The 19,494-nt window shown below is 48.5% G+C and overlaps 1 protein-coding gene across 6 annotated transcripts in view; it reads left to right on the top strand.

The window, feature by feature from the left end:
- Positions 1-2,446, top strand: part of Col13a1 (collagen type XIII alpha 1 chain) — a 145,963-nt gene extending 143,517 nt beyond the window's left edge. For all 6 annotated transcript variants that reach the window (XM_046419650.2, XM_046419654.2, XM_046419651.2 and 3 more), the window contains 2 exons: positions 270-308; positions 2,086-2,446. In XM_046419650.2, the coding sequence (XP_046275606.1) occupies positions 270-308; positions 2,086-2,088 (42 nt within the window). In that variant the 3' untranslated portion in view covers positions 2,089-2,446. The remainder of the gene's footprint in view (positions 1-269; positions 309-2,085) is intronic.
- The last annotated feature ends 17,048 nt before the right edge of the window (positions 2,447-19,494 follow it).

Here is a 19,494-nt window from a genome sequence, read left to right as displayed (position 1 = left end):
ATCTGTGCTTGCTGACTGCACAGGCTTGGACAGCCCCTCTTGTCCTTGCACTGCAGGTACATGTGACCTTAGCCAATGTCAATGTCAAAACAAAAACAACTGCATCGGTTTCCCATGCTCTTGCAAGGTTTTGACCGCAAGCAGAGAGAAGAAATAGGCAATAGTGGGTGGGCCGTGTCTGATCATTGGCTGGAAGGTTTGTGGCTCTTTTTACCCCTGCCCTGCTTGCTTGGCCTGAATCTGAGGCTCTGCTTCCCTTCTCCTTGCAGGGTGAAGACGGTTTACCAGTCCAGGGCTGCTGGAACAAGGTAAGCTTCTCAGGCTTGCGCTGCCTGGGGACAGGGGTCTACTGCCCTCCCCCATGGTGCCTTAAAGTTTGCAGTGCTTCCATTCTGTCTTTCTGCAGATGGGGCAGGAAGACCAGGGTGGGGAAAAGCCCTCCTTCAAAGGCAGGGTGCCTGCTAAACATCCCAGGTGCTGCTGCCCTCAGAGGACTTTTTAAAATGCTTTTTAAGGTGTCCGCAAACCCCAATGCATGGAATTTCCATGTAGCCACCCAGACGGGCTCCGGGCTGTGTTTTGAAATAGATTACCAATGCCTGCTCTCGTGGCATTCAGATGAGGTCATTTAAGCCATATAATGGTATTTATCCAGATGTAAAACATCTACGCTGCCCAAACTCTCAACTCACATGGCTTCTATGCCTCTGGATTGCCTGGCTCTCCACCCTGCATTTCCCCCTGAACTTGAGCTGTCAGGGCCTTGTGTCTGCTCAAGTGCCCCTGCAACCCAGCCTCTTCTGGGTTCCCAGAATCCCCACCAACAATGACATTTCACTTACTCACACTTGCCTTGGCCTTTGCCATCATGAAGCACTCCGAGGCCACAGAGCCGGCTCTTCCATGAGATCCCCCACCCAGCCAGCACTCTCCAAGGCACAGGATTCCCCACCTAAGGGCCACTGACCTACAGATCCGGAAGCCCCCCTGCGTCCCCAGCATAGGTAGCAGCAACCGTGCTGCCCCGTGCAACATCCTCCACCAGCCCTCCTCCACCAATTTCTCAAGGTATTAGTGTGTTTCTTCTTAAATCCAAGCCCAAGCTGCTAGGGAGTTGGTGCTTCGCTAGTCCAGTCCTGTTTCGGGGATGGCAGAGCCACGCTTACCAGGAGACAGATAAGCTCCCCCCGTGCGATGCTCAGATGCTCATTAGCTCACAGGGTTGGGTAAAAGCAGCGAAACCATGGAGACGTTATGCACTAGGCTGAATACCACTTGAAAGCCCAGTATTCAAGGGAGATGCCTCCCCAAGAATCTGCCCCTCACACCAAAACTCACCCTCTTGTCCAGTTCCAGAAAGACCTAGTTAAAGCTTCAAGGAAGCAGGTAAAGAGTGTGTCCTGTAAGACCCCCAGGCCCTTTTCCCCCTAAAAAAGAGAAAAAAAGATTTTCTTGTTTAAGTTGGCTGCCAGTTGTCAGGAAATTGAAATACTTGAGCTTAACAGAGGAACCACAGCCACTATCCACACCTACAACAGAGCCAGGCACAGTGGCACAGGCCTGTGATCCCATCGACATTCAAGGTTGAGGCAGGAGGATGATGGCAAGGTCAAGGCCAGCTGGATAATTTAGGAGACCCTGTCTCAAAATAAAAATTGGAAAGGTCTGAGGATGTAGCTCAGTGGTAAAGAATCCCTGGGTTCAATCCCCAGTGCTGCCAATAATAATAATAATAATTATAATTTTTAAAAAAGGACCATGACACCTTAGGAAGCAACTAGAGGCCCTCTTAGCTATTCACTCACTGGGACCTTGCTGTGATCAACCTGGCCTCTAAGACAGCACAGAGACTGCCCTCTGGTGGGAACAAGGGGAAATGACTGAAAGGTGAAGATTGTGTTTCCCACCCTCAGGGGGCTTGAAGTCCACTGAGTTTCTTCCCACTAGGAGCCTTATGATTCCTCAGTTTCCCTATCAAGAGCCCTCATGCAATTTAGGATGAGATAAACCCCCTTTCTTTCAAGGAAGGAAGTATCCAAAGACCCCTTGAAACTAACCGAACGTTGTTTTGATTTTGTTTTGCAGTGATGCCTCTAACCTTGGATTGGCCTGTGTGTGTTTTGTACATAGAATATTTATTTTTATACAGTTTTCACTTTTTGAAAATGCCAGAAGTATGATGCATCTTACAGATTATTAAAAAAAAGAGAGAGAGCGAGAAACCTGCATATTTTGTACAGAAAATAACCCCTTCCCTTTTGTTTACAAAATGTTTTGTATAAGTCTGTGTCTCTAATACACTTTCTGTTTGTGAGTACGGTCCTAATGTTTGCATGATATTTGTGCACACTTATTAAGTTTTGAAGCTTAATAAATTATCGTGTTTCAGTGCCAAAGGGGGCCAGCCAGCGCTGAGGTGCTGCTAGCTCACGTGTGAATTCACATACATGTGGAGGTCCGCGTCATGTTTGCCAGACTAGGTGTATCTGAGAATATTGTAAACTCTTGTGGATTTTCATTATTAAAAAGAAGAAAAAAGGAAACATGGCAATTCAGGATCCTGATTAACCACTCAACAGACTCTTTCTTGTGCAAGCAGGAAATCCCAGAAGCAGGGGTCCTCAGAAGTATGGAGCAATGTTTTGAAATGTTAAGTCCAACAGAGAGAGAGGGAGGGAGCCCTATGAGGCAACGTCTATTGTAACATTTCCCAAGTTCATCCCAGAGCCATTTAAGCATGGAGGGTCCCGTTGTGCCTGAGACCTCCAGGAACACAAAGGGGCCATGTGCGACTGCTTTGGGGTTTTGGTGGAATGTTGTGTTTTGTTTTCGAGCTACACTCACTACCACCAGCTACTGCAGATCACATTGTTGGCTTGATAGGAATCTGAGGGCCACCCATGGCTGCAGCGAAGGGGCTTCGCTTCATGCTCCGTTCTACTCCGCCAACTAGTTAGAAAACTCACCAGATCCAGGTCAGGTGGGGCCAGCCTGAAGTTGTTTTTATTTTTTAAAAGAGTTGTACCGCTTTCCATTCATAGCTTGCTGCTTTATGCGGATCTCAGAACACCTGCTTTAATGGTGAGGTGTTATTTTATTATTCCAACCGTGAGGTAGGGCATGCAGGTTTATCTTTAGCTGTGTTACAGCATAAATCGTTGCTTCCCCAGGGCTCGAAAACAACAAACGACCCTGGGAGTTTCAACACACACCTCCATCTTGTTCACAATGGACATTTTATACGGACATCTTTTCTTCACAGTCAGCACGAGGGGAACTGGAAACTCTACACACAGACTTGGCATCAGTGGGCTTTGCATTCCTGAGAGTCCTGTGGGGTGGGGGTGAGCGCAGGCTCTCGGGCTTTGGCTGCCCCAACCCCAGGGGCGATCCCAGCATTCTCTCTCTCAGTGTCCACTCTGTTATTTTTGAAACCAGATCACTGCCTCCTCTAAGTCTCAGCTTCATTGTTTCCAACGCAACACTGTTGAGCTAGAGTTGATCCCTGTGGACACAAATGGAGCTCCTGTGTCCCCTTCCCAGGAGGCAGGAGCTTGCAGCCACCCAGGCCCCACACCTCTGGCTGGCCCCAGTGCTCTGTGGTGTGTTCCAGCTCATCCCAAGCCAGGGACACCTCTCAGCCTGAGCCAGACACCCACGACCCTACCCAGGGCGGCTTCCCATCGGATGCTGTGGCCACTCAGCTGGACCTACGGTTCTTTTAAGGGTCCCCAAAATATTTTGATTTTTAATGCTTTTAGATTTAGAAGGGGAAAAAGTGAATATATAACAATGAACCCAGCCTGGATTGCAAACAGTCAGAAATACAACTTTTTATGGGGGAAGTAACTCACAAAGAGGAAAAAGTGCCCAGGATCTCTAAAAGTCATCAAGTGGCCTGCCGTGCGTTCTGCTCCTTGAAATCCGCCGTCACCTTGACCCTCTGGGTTATCCCATCTCCAGGGCTGACACCCCCCCACACACCCCTGGTGGGGACCTAGAAATCAAAGTTGCCTGTTTTCTGAACCCACTGTCTGATGGCTTTGGGCTCCGGTTGAAGCAGTCAGCCCCCTGGTGACCTCAGCTGAGACTCCAAATCAGCTGATGGCCCCGGGTGAGTCTGGGCACCCAGAACCCACCTTCTGCTTCAGCTCTGTGTTCCCATTTACCCACTGTCCCGGCTAACACCACGGAGGACTGGGTCACTGGTGAGGATGAACGCAAGAAGATAGAAAAATATGTAGAAAGAAGTTACAAAGTCAGAGTCAAGGAAAAGTAGGTGGACGGTGGTGGCAGGGACGCCCTACCTGGACAGGAGCGGTCCTCGCCCTTCCTGAGGTGGGGTCCCACACATCACTTCATGTTGTCTCCGGCCTGGTTGTGGCCCCCATACTGCCCTGCCCAGTGAGCTACAGTCCACTGAGGTTTGGCCCCAGACCATAAGCGCATTATCCCCTCGTGTGGTTGGGGTCCCTGGACCCCTCTGCCAGGAGCCCCCTCCATCACAGGGCTGTGGGCTCCTGACTCCAGCCTGGTCTTTTCCACTTGGATCTTAACTCTGTGTCCAGGGCAGTGCAGGGAGGTTGGATGTAGGAAGAGGAGTCGTCAAAAGTCTGCAGGATCGCTGGACATCAGTGCTAATGCTCAGAGGACCGGGACATTAGAAAAGGGAAACTATAGAGTAGGGGCATGGCGCAGAGAAGCTGGGGCCCCAGAGGGCTCATGGAGGTCAAAGTCTCTGGCTCCATACTGGGGGCCTGGCTGCAGCCAGGGAGTCGGAGATTCACCGGCTCTTACCTGGGGCAGACTTCCAGCATGTTGTAGAAGATTTTGCAAAATGCAAGGAGCTGGATCTTGAAGGCTTGGCCTCCGGTGGTTACTCTCTGGTCCCAGGCCCTGTTGCTCTGGTTTCTGTCACAGAGGGGGGACGCAGGTTGCCCAGCATTTTCCACTTCCCAACATGCAAACATCTAGCTTGACAAAGACCGAACCAGTGCCCTGTGAGTGACAGCGTGACAGGTTCATCCAGGCCCCAATAAGGACCCTCTCAAGATGTGCAGCTTATGCAGCTGTAGTCACGTGGGTCCAAGGAAGCCTTGCCTTGCCAAGGAAGGGACAGCCTTCCCCCCACACCCAGGCTGCCCCGTCTCGGCCCCCACCCAGTGCTTCCTCCCTGCTGGGCCAGCAAGTCCAGAGACTGGGTTTCTGGTTCTCTCTGCTCTGACAACTGTCTGGCCTTGGGCAGCTCACATCAGGTCTCAGTGTCCCAAGCATCAAACAAGGAAGCCAGACCTGGGTGGCCTCCAAAAGTTCCTCAAGCTCTGACACCCTGAAACCTTCTGATTCCATGGAGCGCTCCTGCCCACCCCCCAGGGTTATTTGGGGTAACATCATGCATGGCCGTGGGATTGCAGAACTGCATGTGGCCTGCGTGTGGCCTGCGTGTGCTTCATAACCCTCAGTAACAAAACTTGAGTAGGCTGTGTCACATGGCGGTAGAGCTTCCTTGAGAGCCACAGTGGTGGCAGAGGGCGTGTCTCACGGTGGCTCCACACTGGGAGATTATGAGAGAATAAGCCATATAGCCTCAGCCATGTGGCACGCAGGGGCTCCCCAGGGATCCCCAGCACTCAGGACCACGGCCGGCACGGTCACACGGTCAAGTTCGCCACCTTCCCTATCAGGCCCCCTGTGTCCCTCCCACTCAGGCAACTGGAGGCATCAATCACCTGAGACTCTAAAATATTTAAAAAGAGGAGAAGGTGGGCGTCTGATGAGTGGTCAGTAGAGACCCCACCAAGATGGAGGGCAGAGGGGGGGAGGAAGGGGGGCCAGAATCTTCAAGGGCTGCCGCTGCTCCTCAAGATGGTGGAGGGGGTGGCGCTGCAGGGCAGGAAGCGCTACCTCAGACCCTCAGGCCGAACCCCACAACCAGAGTGACCCTCTGGCTCTAGGAAACACCATGTCTCTGGGCAACAGCCAAGTACCTGTGGAGGGAACAGCTAGAGCAGGGCTGGGCTGGGGACCAAGCCCTTCCCCAGGGGGCCTTCCCCAGTGGGCCCGCCTCAAGGTCTGCTCAAGGTCCTCTGTGGCCATCCCTGCTGTCCCCCTCCATCGCCCACATTGGCTCCTCTTCCCGAAGCCCTTCTTCCCCATCTGTCATGGTGACACAGGTGCCATGGCCCTGGGAAGGTGCTTCTGGGCTCCTCGGGTGGCCGTATCTATCTCCCTTGTCTATTATCTGGAATGTTCTTTTTTTCCTCTACTTTACATTGGGGTGGGGGAGGGGCATCCCGGCAGACGGGGAACAGAGAGGACAAGGACTTCCCTATTCATTGGTCTCCTCAGGGTCCTCAGTCAGTGTCCTCCAGGTCAGGGCTCATCCATATCTGGGGAGTTATCAGTCCACTTTATGAAGCACCTACTATGTGCAGGCTCTGTGCTTCCTGCCAGTCACTGGGAGGGGAGGGAAGAGGCCACCCTGGATGGTGAGGCCTGCCCTCCAGGGCTAGCAGTAGCCAGCAGTGCCAGGACGGGCATGCTCAGTGCTCAACGGGGCACAACCAGCCAGGGCTTGGGCTCCTGAGAACAGAGGACACTGTGGTGGCCGGTGTGGTCGGGGTCAGCCTGGAGTGGGAGAAGCTGGCCACTGCCCACAAGGGGCCCTCCCCTGGCTCGTGCTCCTTTCCCTGTTAGAATCTTCCGGTGAATGTGAGCCTGGGCCATGCTTGCTTCTCAGCTCAGGGGAGGACAAGGGAGACCGTCCAGGGGAAAGCCACAGAGAGGACAGGTCCCAACCGTGAGGGACTGGGAGTCTGGCCAGGTGGCAGCTGGGTTGGGGAGATTCTGGCCTTAGGAAGTCCCCATGAAATGGGCCACTGTCCAGCAAGCCTCCTCTCAAACACCTCCTTCTCTGTACCTCCTCAAGGGCCAGAGTCCTTGGTTAGTCGCCAAGAAGTGAGGCCAGCCAGCCCAGGCCCACGGGAAAGTGCCTGCCCTGGAGAAGGAAGATGGAGGAGCTGCCCCTGCACAGAGGGTCGCCGGCGGAACCCTCCCAAGGGCCCGGCTCAGGGGCTGATGGGAGTGTGACCAGGGGAGAGGAGGCCTGTGCCCTGGGGGCGGGAGCTCTCTGCTCCTCCGGCTGCTGCAACCTTCAAAGCTCTCCTCTGAACTGTGGTTCTTTGAGCAGCGTCTCGGCAGGAGGGGCTGTCAAAAGCCTTCCCAGGAGGCTGTGGCCAGACTGTCATCTTTCCCAGCTCCTCCTCAGAAGAGTTCCTCCTGGTGGTGCTGAGCCATTCACCCTTTCACTTCTGGGTTTTTTAAATGCTGTGAGCTGACTCCACCGAGCTGGGGAGCGCAGGGCACGTTGGCCTCAGAAAGGAAGGAACGAGGCTGTCACAGACAAGAGAAGCTCGCAAAGCCAGGCTGGGCCATAGTGGTGGCCGCCCGACTGGCCCTCAGAACCAGGAGCCCTGGGATGTCCCTGGCACTGCAGAACCAGGGTGGAGAGTGAGGCAGCCATCTGCACAGTTCCCAGGGGGTCACCAGAAGCCCCCCTTCCTTGAGCAAAGTGGGTAAAGGAAATGAACCACCTACTTCTCCCTTTGTCAAGGGACTCCAGCTATTTCTTCAGGGACGAGGGTGACCATATTCTCTTGTTCAATCCAGAACACTTTCAAGTGAAGGAGGACACTGTTAATAATTACACTGTGACAACCGATGTCCATCTGGCAAACCAGGAAGGGAGGTCACACCGACAGTGACCCAATACCCAAGTCACCCTCCAGCCATCAACACCTCTCCTCACTCAGACCATTTGCTGATGGCATCAGGTGGCCTCAGAACCAGGTGGACACTGTGTGGAGAACAGAGGGGACTATACCCCTGTCCTCACCTCTGACGGAAAGATAAAATCAGCACACCAAAGACCCCCTACCTCCGAAGGGAGGGGAGGCCAGAGGGACACAAAGGGCAGTGGGTGTTCAAAGGAGAGAGAGAAAGAGCTTGAGAAATCTGTCCCCAAGACTATTCCAAGATGGAAGGCATCCTGGTGGCTTGTCCTTAAGTTTTGGGATATTGACTTTAAATCCTCAATAGCATCTTTTCTCAGCCCTGGAAGTTTGAGGAAAATGCATGAGAATGAATTTAGGGCTTTCTCCCTCCCCCTCCCCCATTTATAGCATCTGACCCCCAAAGCTTGGCAAGATGCCAGCCTCATCTTCACTTGGTGACTTCACCCCTTTGCCCTCTCTGGGGACTCACACAGAGTAGGCACAGCAGCGTCTTCACATGAGTGGGAGGAGTACATCCAGGGCCACAGAGAAATCCCATGGGTCTGCCTTGGACCCTGTGGGGTCAAGGACACTTGTGCATAACTGGACATGGCAAGAGCCATAGCTGATGGATCCAGACACGGCCCAGGGCTCAGTGGGCCTGTGGGGCTTTTCACAACCTCATTAACCAGCCGCCGGATCTGCTGGCCATCCCCAGGGCGTGGGAGAAATAAAAAGCTTCCCCAAAAACTGACACACAAGTGAAGGGGTAGAGGACTTTGGGTGGCTCCCAGGATCCTGGATGTTTGTGCAGACTCAAACGGTCTTCATCGTCTGCCAGCACACCACCGCCTGAGCCAGCAACAGTTGAAGAAGACGGAGCCATCCCGGCCACCTTTCCAGAGAGGAGGTGGCCTGGCCCCGGGGGTTCACTGTGAGAAAGGCAGTGGAACCTCCTGCTTAGAGACATTTTTCTTGCACTCCATTCATTCCAAAGACCAAGTGTTTTATTGAGAAGTCTTTCCCAAAATGCGCCCCCAGCCAGGGGGCAAGTGCCAGGATGGGGAGTAAAGGAAGCCGCCCACTGGCCCTAACTGGGACTTGCTCCTGGGTGACTTGGCCAAGCACCTCCCGCTCCAGCCTCCACTTCCTCCTCTGGGCAGGAGTCAGGGCCACCTGCCCGCAAGGTGCTGCAAGGGCCGTCTCTGGAAAGCACTTGGAACAGTAAAGAACAGTAGAAAGGCTAGCCAGTAGGATCGTTAGTGTTCGCTGTTCAGGAGAAGATCTTCCTTTTGACACACAAACCTCAATTAACTGGAATCGCTAGAAGAACGGTTCATTAAAATTTCTGGCAAAATTCCTTTCAAAGAGGCCCTCCTCTACCCAAGCAGGAGAGCTGACTGCTGAGCAATCAGCAAAGATGTAGGAATGTCGGCCAACTTGGGGTGGGACAGAAGGACGCACTGACCCCTAAGAAGTTGCTTCTTAAAACTAAATTCCAAAAACATTCATAGGGTTTTTATTTTATTTTTCCTAAAAGAAAAAAAAAAGTCAGCAACTTAAAAAAAAAAAAAAAAAAACTTCTTGATTTAAAATTCCATTTACCCATAGTCCCAGTTAAATGAGGTGAGCGCTGATTCCATCTCCCCAGCAGCTCCCTGCCTCCCATCACTCATCTATGTCCCCCACCTGTGCCCTCTTAGATGCATGGACAGATTCCCCATGTGGCCAACCTGATGTCTTAAGTTCAAAAATCATAACCTCCGTATTTCAGTAGAAAAAGTTCTATTTTTGTGTGTGTCTTGCGGTGAACTTCAGTCTGGTTAATTGAGGTTTTAATGCATTTTCTTAAAATCAGACAGAACCTAATTTTCAGAATGGCGTCACGTAGAAGGTCAACAGCCTATCTGGCTACTCTTGAGTTTGGTCCGTGGGACAGAGACCTTTCTAGGAGTAATCCCTGGAGGTGGAAAGCACTGATCTGTCCTTGTGATGGTGGTTTTTGGAAAGAACCTGTCCATACTGCAGGCAGTAGGTCTTTTATATGGAAGAAGAAAACATGAACTTACCTATAGTTGGTTAATGGCTTAAGTTTTCCTGTAATTTCTGTCTTGATGTTGAAGGAAGATGTCTTTTTACTGTTGAATTTTTTTGTAGACCTTTTAAAAAGTTGTTTCCTCTAAACCCTCTTTTGGGTCAGAAGTGCCTCCTGTGAGGCCACCTTGGTGCTGAGGCCCCTGGAAGGAAGCAGTCCCCACCTTCTCTCCCACAGCTTCCCCCTCAGGCATGGCTGTCCCCTGCCAGGACCCCTAGTGGTGCCTTTTATCAGAAAGAGCTCGCTTGTCAACACTCGAGGCCTCCCCTGGGCTGACCTATGTCCCTGGTCTCCAGCGTGCGCCATTTGGGCAGCCACAGGGAGCCGGGCGGCTTCTCCTCACTCACTGTACCAAGATGCTGATGAGAGAGCTGGCAAGGTTTCTAACTTCTTGCTGCCTTTTGACACTTTATCAAGTGGTTTCCAAAGCCCCCCAGCCATCCCTGACCCCTCAAGGAAGATGACCCCTCCCCCCATAGGTGGTCTCTTGCTTTTCCTGGCTCTGCCCCCCTTTATTTGGGCATCCCATGATGATTTCTCTACCTCTTCTCTTGCATCTGCCCTTATTTTGTTTCCTTTTCTTTTTTTCCTCCCCTGTCACTGACCCCGTCTCTTTTTGTCTCCTTCCCATCTCTCCGCAAGAGCTCCCTGGGCCTCCCTGCAGTCCACCTCTCCGGCTTCCCCAGGGAGGGAGAGTCTGCAGTCTGTCAGCCTCTCTGACAGCTTCGTCTGTCTGCCGGCCTAACCCTGCCACAGCCTCCCATTTAAATGGATTCTTTGACAGATGTATCTTACTATGTTCTCCATTAGAGGGGAGAGTACACACTTCCATTGGATTTGATTTTTAGTTTCTATTATAAATCTGATAAAAAACATCCTTATCCTTACCACCAGGGAAGAGATACTTTGTTCTTTCTTCGCTGTTTTGGTTTTCGCCTTCGCGGTCCTGAGCAAAGTCCCTGGGGGTTTCCTATTGGCTTGAAGTTCCGTGTGTCGCAGCCAACTTCTTAGGACGGGCCTGCGACCTGCTACGCCTCAGCGGAGGAAGGCAGCAGATTTAGTGCACGGGGTATCTATCAACTGAAAGGGGGAGACAGATGTGGTATTTTGTGATGCCTTCATGAGACACTTTTCTGTTCACGTCAGTAAGTCACACACTTTTCCTTATGCTTTTCAGGGGTTTATCGTTTTTAACCACATAGATGTCTATTTTTTCCTGATTTAAAGGGTCGTTCTGGCTCAGGCCTGAGTTGGTGCCCACCCCCCTTCCACCAAACCCGGATGGAAGGCTGCGCTGAGCAGGGAAGGGCTCAAATTCCCTGCACAGGAAAAGACCAGCAAAATGCTTCAGGCTGTGTTCTTTCCTTCCCCCTTGGGAACCCCGGGGGTTCCTCTGATGCCTGGGCTGTTGGAATCTGGGATTAGGCTGATAAGCCATGAGACACAGAAACACAGGCCTGGTATTCGTGGCAGACTATGGAAGAACTAATCTTTTTCTTAAAAACCAATTCTTTGGTTCATGGCTTAACCTGAAGTGAACAAGCCAGTTCGTTGGTCATCCAGGCCCCCATGGAAGATCCCCGGTATCTCCCATATGATGATCAGGGGTCTGCAGGGTCCCTGTCACCACAGCCATTAGAAGTCAATGGGTGTGCTGTGGAACGTCAGTGTAAATCTCCAAGTGTTTCTATAACCAAAGGGTTCATAAAACTGGGTTTAAGAGGAAATTGGAACCCACATTTTCCCTGGTAATAAAGATATTAGGGCAGGTTCACTGGGAGGCAGCGATGTCTCTGGGAATATGATTAGGCACGGACCCTGTTCAAGTTTATGTCACATGAGCCCTCACCCAGCAGAGACAGAGGCCAAGGAGCAACGGGCAGCAACCCTGATTGGCCGAGATGACTATCTTGCATGGCACCAGCCTTGGGGGGCTGCTGGGTCTAGGCTGAGGCGCAGCTTCTGGTCCCCTGTTCAAACCTTAACTTTGTCATAAAGCAAGGATGCCCCACTGGGAAGGGGACCCTGGAGGAGGTCTGGTATCTCCAGCCGTTTTCTATTCTGAAAGTGCCTAAGGCATTGCTTAGCAAGGCTCTTCCAAGTGTGTGCAGGCTGGAGGTCAGTGCTCAGGGCCCTCAGGCTGCCCACAGCTGGCTGCTGGCGAGGGAGGAAGAAGCCTTCCAGGGAGCCCAGACATCAGAGAGCCATCCCACAGTGAGGTGGTGACACAGAGCGTGATGACCTGTGGGGGCCTCCCATGGGCCTGGGCAGGACTGCTGAGCCTCCAACCAGGGCTTTCCTCCACCAACCCAGAGCCCTCTCAGTCCCCATCTCTAGGCTTCACCGAACACAAAGCCATTCCTGGGCCTCTTCGGTCAAGGATCTAAAAGAATTTTAATCACCTTATATATTGAATTGCTTTCTTTACAAAAGTATAGAGCCTCATATCATATCCTAGTGATTTGATAAAAATGCCATTTCTGCCAGGAAAACATTACTAAGAACAAGGTGTGGATTCCCTTATTCCTGATGCTTCCCTTCTGCCCAGCCCAACATGGGGAATGTCCACCGCATCTCAGGCCGACCTTACCAGCCAGTTTATTGAAGCCATTGGATTTTAAGCTTTTGATCCCTTAACTCTTTCACTGAAACTTTTTTGTGTCATGCAGTACACTTGGTGGACAATATTTAAATGTACAGTATTTTATTTCCCTGATGAACTTGATCATGTAATAACAGTTTCTCTTGCTGCAGAGTCTTTGGACATTTTCAGAAATGTTTAAATCTTCATACCTATTTTATATAGGGGTTGTGCCATAACTAATTTCACACATGTAAATACCTTTGGACACTTCTTGGTGTTTTAAGTTCTGTTTGTTTTTTATTGAGATCATTACTGCTATGATTCTATTTTCTTTCTTAATTCTAGATATTTTTTTTTCTGGTGCACTCAATTTATTCTTTTCAATCACCCTGAATATTGTGAAAGTTTATTTATTGTTTGTCATTTCTGTAAGTAGATTTTTTTAAAAAATAAGTGCTTTATTTAAGCAGTAAATTCTTTGATAATATTGACCTTAAAAGATTGGTTCTTCTAAAGCTACCTACATCTTCCCATTATCAGGTGCCATTTCAACAACAACAACAAAAAAAAAAACTTGTTTCTTTGCTGCACATTTCTGTCCTGGCCATTTTTGACTTTGACTTTTAATTGCCAGTGGTTCCATTTGCTGATACTAGTTCTCTGGACAGCAGTGTCTTTTGTCCTTCCAATAACTTCCAGGCTAAAATTGAATGGCAGGAAAAATGCCCCCCACCCTCACCAAGAAGCCAGAGTTAACCTAAATTCCCACTCGCCAGATGGCTTCACAAGTGGCCCCTCAAGTGTCTGGAGACTGGGGACACGTCTCCAACCTCACCTATTTGAAAACTCCTGCTTCCCACTTCTGCACCTCGAGGTGGGCCTCAACGTGGAGTTCCAGAAAGATGTGAGGAGCCAGGCACGGCTCACCAAGGAGGCAGCAGGCACAGAGGTAGCAGTGTGGCCCTGGGGTAAAGTCCCCATGGGGAGGGACAGGAGGCTCAGTTCTAGTACCATTCTGTCACGGGTGCACCAAGTGGTCGCCTTTCTGGGCTTCAGTTCTGTCAAGTGCAGAGGACATTCATAACAACTTGAACATTGTGAATTAACTGAACCAATCAGTCTGTTCCTTGAAATGTAATTTTGCTCCTGCCCAGATGTGGAGGAGTTTAGCCAAGGAATGAGACCTTCTTTTTAGGAAGAGATCCTACACCCCCCACCCCACCAAACGCAAGGGCCAAGGACTTGAACTGCGATGTTATCTCCGGTATCCTAAAGATCAAAGGTGAACCCCAGAGAGTGATTTGGGAAGATGAATTACTAATGCCACGAAACAAAGGCTCTTTTGAAGAGGCCACAAGCTAAAAACTAGAAACACTGACTAACTAAATTAGCAAAATAAGTAGAGGACAGTTAGTCCTCATTGCACTGCAACTTAGGAAAATGTAGCCAGAAAATTCCTTGCTGAAAGTGGCCCTTGACGTCTGTGTTGTCCTAACGTTTCATGATGCTCTTTTGTATTTATTCTCTATGATGTAAATACTTTTCATTGTAAAAAAATGTAAATATTAATTATATATTTTGCTCTTGTCTTTTTTAAAATGGAAGTTGATCCAAGTAATAAATCACAGATCATCTACATCTTGTTCTTTATTTTTTCTTTCTTCTTCTTTTTTTTTTTTTTAAGAAATTAAATACTTTAACGTCTTTCAGAAGGGAGAGGGTTTCATGATTGAAGAGAGCCCTCATTCCTAACTAATGGAAGTAAGATGGTGCTGTTTGGAGACAGGGGGTAGGGGTAGGGTGGGGGGCCCTGTTTCAGTTCTGACTCTTTTATTAACAGGTGCGAGACCTTGACAGAGCCACTTAACCTCTTGGAGCTTCATCTAAAAATGAAAACAGCTGCCACAGTTGTTTTAAAACTCACCAAAGTAACAAATGCAAAATATTCTGAAAATAGAAACCTGTAGTCAGAGACATGGAATTGCTACGCCTTAGCTGAAATGGTGTCTGTAGGTTGGGGATGGATATTTTATAGATGGGAGATTTGCTCAATATTTTATTTTGCTTGAATCCTATTTGGGGACAAAAACAACAAGAAATTGAATGTCAAGTAAACTTCTGCTGGTACTTCTACAGATCTATGATTGATAATCACAATTATTTGATGAACTTCAAAAGCATTGGGGGGAAGAAATAAGATTTAATAACTTTCGAGAAAATTCTTGAGCTTTAAATATGTTCTTGGTTTGACCAAAACTTCTTTGTCAGTGTCTTAACATCCCACAAAGAAGGCTTTTAACAAGCGGAAATAAAATCAAATGACCAGTAATTGGCAATCCACCCAAAGTAAGAGGAACTCAAGAACGTGCCAGGCAATTCTACTTTGTATATAACAACATCCAACTGAAAAGTGCTCTCTTCTTTGTGAATAACCAAACCGAAGCAATACAATTCAAGAGAGAGTGTGATGGGCACCAGGTGGCTTCCCACTTCCTGAGACCAAAAGGCTTGACCTTGAAGCTTACCATGTCAGAACAGAAAGAAGCCTTCAAATCAGCTGCACCCACTCTCCTCTTGCAGAAGGGAGAGGGAGATGGAAGGTTCTCATAACTCACCAGTGTTCACACTCATGAGAAAAAGGCTAGACATGCAGGGACCATCCAGGCCCTTCTCCAGGGCAGCAGCCCACCACTCTGGCCAGAGCCCAGGAGGAGACACAGGACAGAAGAACAGGAACTTGCTGCCCTCATCTTTAGGTCACCTACTGGCTTGCTGGCTTCTTAGGCATTTGGAAATACAGTCACTGCATTGTACAGTTTGGGAGTTTGAGTTGGTAGGGGGCTCCTAAAAGCAAAGGTGTCCACCTCTCTTCCTTTTCTGAAAAACCTGGAAGAGCTGCAAGACAGACCCTGGAGATGTGGGTTCCAGGTCTGGGGCTGCTGTTGATGGAACCAGAAGCCCTTCCTGCTCTGAACCACCGGCACTGGGTGGAACAGCTAGAAGTACCTTCTTCATTTTCTCTTTCCTGGTTCTTGGCCCCCTCTGCCAACCCTGAACTTCTATCAGATCCTGGATGCAAAACTGGTAAAGGGGATAGGCACCGTAGCACACATACTGTGGTTTCCAACAATCAGCCCAGCAGTTCAGAAAATGGAATAATTTAAGAAAAGATTCCAGCTGGGCATGGTGGCACACACCTGTAATCCCAGCGGCTCCGGAGGCTGGGACAGGAGGATAGCGAGTTCAAAGGCAGCCTCAGCCAAAGCTATGCAACTCAGTGAGACGCTGACTCTAAATAGAATACAAAATAGGGCTGGGGATGTGGCTCAGTGGTCAAGTGCCCCTGAGTTCAATTCCTGGTTCAATCAATCAATCAATAAAATTAAAAAGAATTCCAGGTGTATTTCTTTATTTTTTTAAATGACAGATGTTTAAGAGTCCTGTTTAAAAAGTCTCAAAGAACTGATCTAGCAACCCAAATCTCAGAACAAGGAGAAAGAGAGGCTGATCCTTTCCAAAGCAAGAGGTCTATGGGAGGATTTTGTGTTAAAAGATAATGTTCAGAAAGAAGTCAAATCACACTCCTAAAGATATTAAAATGAACACATGTTAAAGATTTCATTTGACTCATAGGATGAGGGAACCAGACAGATACTTTAGCAGGTTCCAGAAGAAAAAAAACAAAAAAGCACAAATTTATATGAAGTGAAGGAATGTCGAGATGAATTGCAAATGGAACCAAGTCAATTATCACTATCCGACAGGAGGAATCACATATCTATCATTACCTACAGTTTATAAGGGGCTGCAAAATTGCTCCAAGACGATGAACAGGTCTAGAATCTGGTGACCCAGGAAGGATTGCTATACATGAGATTCAGTTTTCCACTGAAACATAAAGTTTTTTGTGCAATCATAAAGCAAAAGTCTGCTTTATTTAATAAGCAGACCTATTTTACAGACTTTGAAACACATCATCGTCTTCAACTCATACATTATGCTGGCAAATGTGCAATCAGGAACAAAAACCCTTGGGCAGATATTGATGGAGCCCTGCAGGAGTGTTACCCTTCTGACCTCTGACCTCTAAACCCTCCCCTCTCTGGTTCTGGGTCCTCCCTCCACTCCCCCTCCCCACTGTAGCTTGAGGCTAAACACTCTTGACATAAATAACTAACTCTGCAGAGCTGATCAAAAGCAGATGTAGGAAAGGATGTTGAGCCTCAACCTCCCAGCACTCATCTCTAGCTGAGCCATAAATCTCTAGTTAATATGGCTGGAGTCTTTCCTCTGTGTTAAAGACCCGCAGCCCTTAGCAGTGGTGGCTGCCAACTAGGAAGAACCTCTCTGCTACTGGCCCCTGAATTCAGTGTGCTGCATGAAGATGCGGTTGGAATCTTTCTTTTTGACCTCACGGAGTCCCATCCAATGCTATTTCATGCATCTCATCCACGTGGTGTCTTTAACTGGGCTGGCAGAATCACAGCATCTGAATCCTGCACACACAAACTCTGACTCCCCCAGCCCTCTTTTCCAGGATTGATAAATGTGGCCATTGTATCCTCGCCATCGCTAAAGAGTGATTTCCTTAGCAGCGCTGGATCATTTCAAGTTTAAATAATAACTCAGAATATTAATTCAAGATGTGTCTGTGGGACTTACAAGGTATGTGGCCTTCACCAGCCCTTCGTCTCCCGTGGCCTCTACTTCTTCATTAAAGTGAAGATGCTGAACTCTCAGTCTCCTCGGATGCTATCTCGTTCCATGGCGATGGCTGCAGATGCATGGCGGCTGTTGGCATTTTCATTATGACATGACAGAGTTACTGTTGACGGCTGTAAGTGTGGTTGACAAAGGCACCTCTTGGCCGTAAGGTCTGCAGTGTGGGGGTTGGGGAGAGCCCGGCCTGCATAGATGTAACCACACAGATCTCCTTCCCAGCAGGAAATTCCCCCATCCGCTGCTGCCAAACGGCATCTCCAGGGATTCTGAGCCTGAACAGGCCGTGGGGAATTGGGGGATTAGATTCACCAAAAGCAGACAGTTTGTCTCGGGCTTGGAAGGAAGGTGTGGAGTTAAATCCACTCTGATTCAGCCCCTCTACCTCCAAATTCTCACTGGCAACATTAAATGTAAAGACAGTGTAAAAGAGGGACAGTTGAGACAAAAACACTGGCCTGTAGCTTTAAAGGTATCAATGTGGGGCTGTAGAGCGCTCACCTAGCATGTGTGAGGCCCTGGGTTTGATTCTCAGCACCACATGAAAATAAATCAATAAAGGTGTTGTGTCCATCTACAATTGAAAAAAAGTATTTAAATAAAATACATCAATGCCATGAAAACAGATAAGGAAGAGGAACAGATCCAAATTAACAATAAGATCAAAAAGATTGAAAGGGTCCTGAGCCTGGTGGGGGTGAGCTATGAAGCCCATTGTAGGGCCGTGGGCGACATTTGAGGATGGTCTGAGGTTACTTCCGTGCCTATCCTCGCCCTTTGAAAACACACTGGAGTATCAGGAAGTAAAGGAGAAGGGTGTCCACAACTTGCTCTCACATAGATCAGAAGAAAAAAAAAATAGAAAGAGATAAAGAGAAAATAAAAATCAACTATGGGAAATAATAACACTCATATAACTCTGGGCGAAGGGTAAGAAAGAGTTCTTTATACTGTTGATATTCTTCCTTGTGTTGGAAATTATTTCAAAAATAGATTTAAGAGGCGACAAGGCAGAGATAACTCCCACGTTCTAAAACAAAGTGATTTTGAACCTAAATTCTGTAACCAACCAAACCATTATTCCAATGTATCAGAACAAAATAAATACCTGGGACTGAGAATGTTTCTTAGACAATAAACTCTACTAAAATTAGTAACAGAAAATGTCCTCCAGCAAAAAGAAAGACATGGAGACAAGAAATACTATGTATATAAATTAGTGAAATTTATGACTCAGCCTTAATCGCGGATGTTCTGTTGATAGACTATGGAACAATCAAACTCCCAATAGCCCCTGCGAGAGGAGCAGCAGAGGCCTGGCAGGGGGATACCACCAGGCAGGTCACTCCCTACTCTGAGAAAGGAAGTGAAAACAGATAAATGTGCACAGGCAGAGGAGACCTCCTCAAGCCAGAATGTAGAGGTATCCAGGGACATCCTTGAAAATGGCAGAATATAGAGTTCAGAACATTCCTCCATAAAACCAACCAGAACAACAACAACAAGATGATCAGAATCAACTTTTCAGAACTCGGGAAATTAATGAAAACTTACACCAATCCATTGGAGAAAACTGGCTGAAACTTGGTGAGAACAGGGTCTGTGGAGTTTAACCTGCCCTACTCCCAGGACACGCCTCATCCTTTATATATCCTGGAGATTAATGCTGGCAGTAGCCTTGAAAATGTGGAAACCTGCAGCCTGTGGCCACTGGGTTGAAGAGGTGGTGACAATGACCAGGTTGAAGCTCCCACCCTCAAGGCCAGGTTTGCAGAAAATTGTGGTTACTTTATCCGTCTGCCTTGTCTTATGAGTTCCCCTTCTTGTGTCTCTCCTTTAGCCATATGCGCTCCTGTTCGGGTCTACTCCTATCTCCTGTTCATGGTGTCTATTTTAAAAATATTTATTTGTTCTTTTTAGTTACACTTTACAGTAGAATGTATCTGACATACATGGAGTGTATCTTCCCATTCTCGTGGTTGTACATGGTGTGGAGTTTCACTGGTCGTGTATTCATATATGGACATAGGAAAGTTGTGTCCGATTCATTCTACTGTCTTTCCCATTCTCATTCCTCCTCCTGTCCCCCGACTCCATCCTGTCCAATCCAGTGAAACTCCACTCCTTCCTCCCCCTTGCCAATTATGAGTCAGCATCTTCATATCAGAGTGAACATTCACCCTTTGGTTTTTGGGGATTGGCTTATTTCACTTAGCACGATATTCTTTAGTTCCATCCATTTACTTGCAAATGCCATAATTTCATTCTTATTTATGGCTGAGTAATATTCCATTGTGTCTATATACCACATTTTCTTTATCCAT

This window comes from Marmota monax, unplaced genomic scaffold (assembly GCF_021218885.2).
Source record: "Marmota monax isolate L192 unplaced genomic scaffold, Marmota_monax_Labrador192_F-V1.1 WCK01_AAM20220418_F8-fsc00019, whole genome shotgun sequence".
NCBI classification, from domain to species: Eukaryota; Metazoa; Chordata; class Mammalia; order Rodentia; family Sciuridae; genus Marmota; species Marmota monax.
This window is presented reverse-complemented; position numbering and strand designations above follow the sequence as displayed.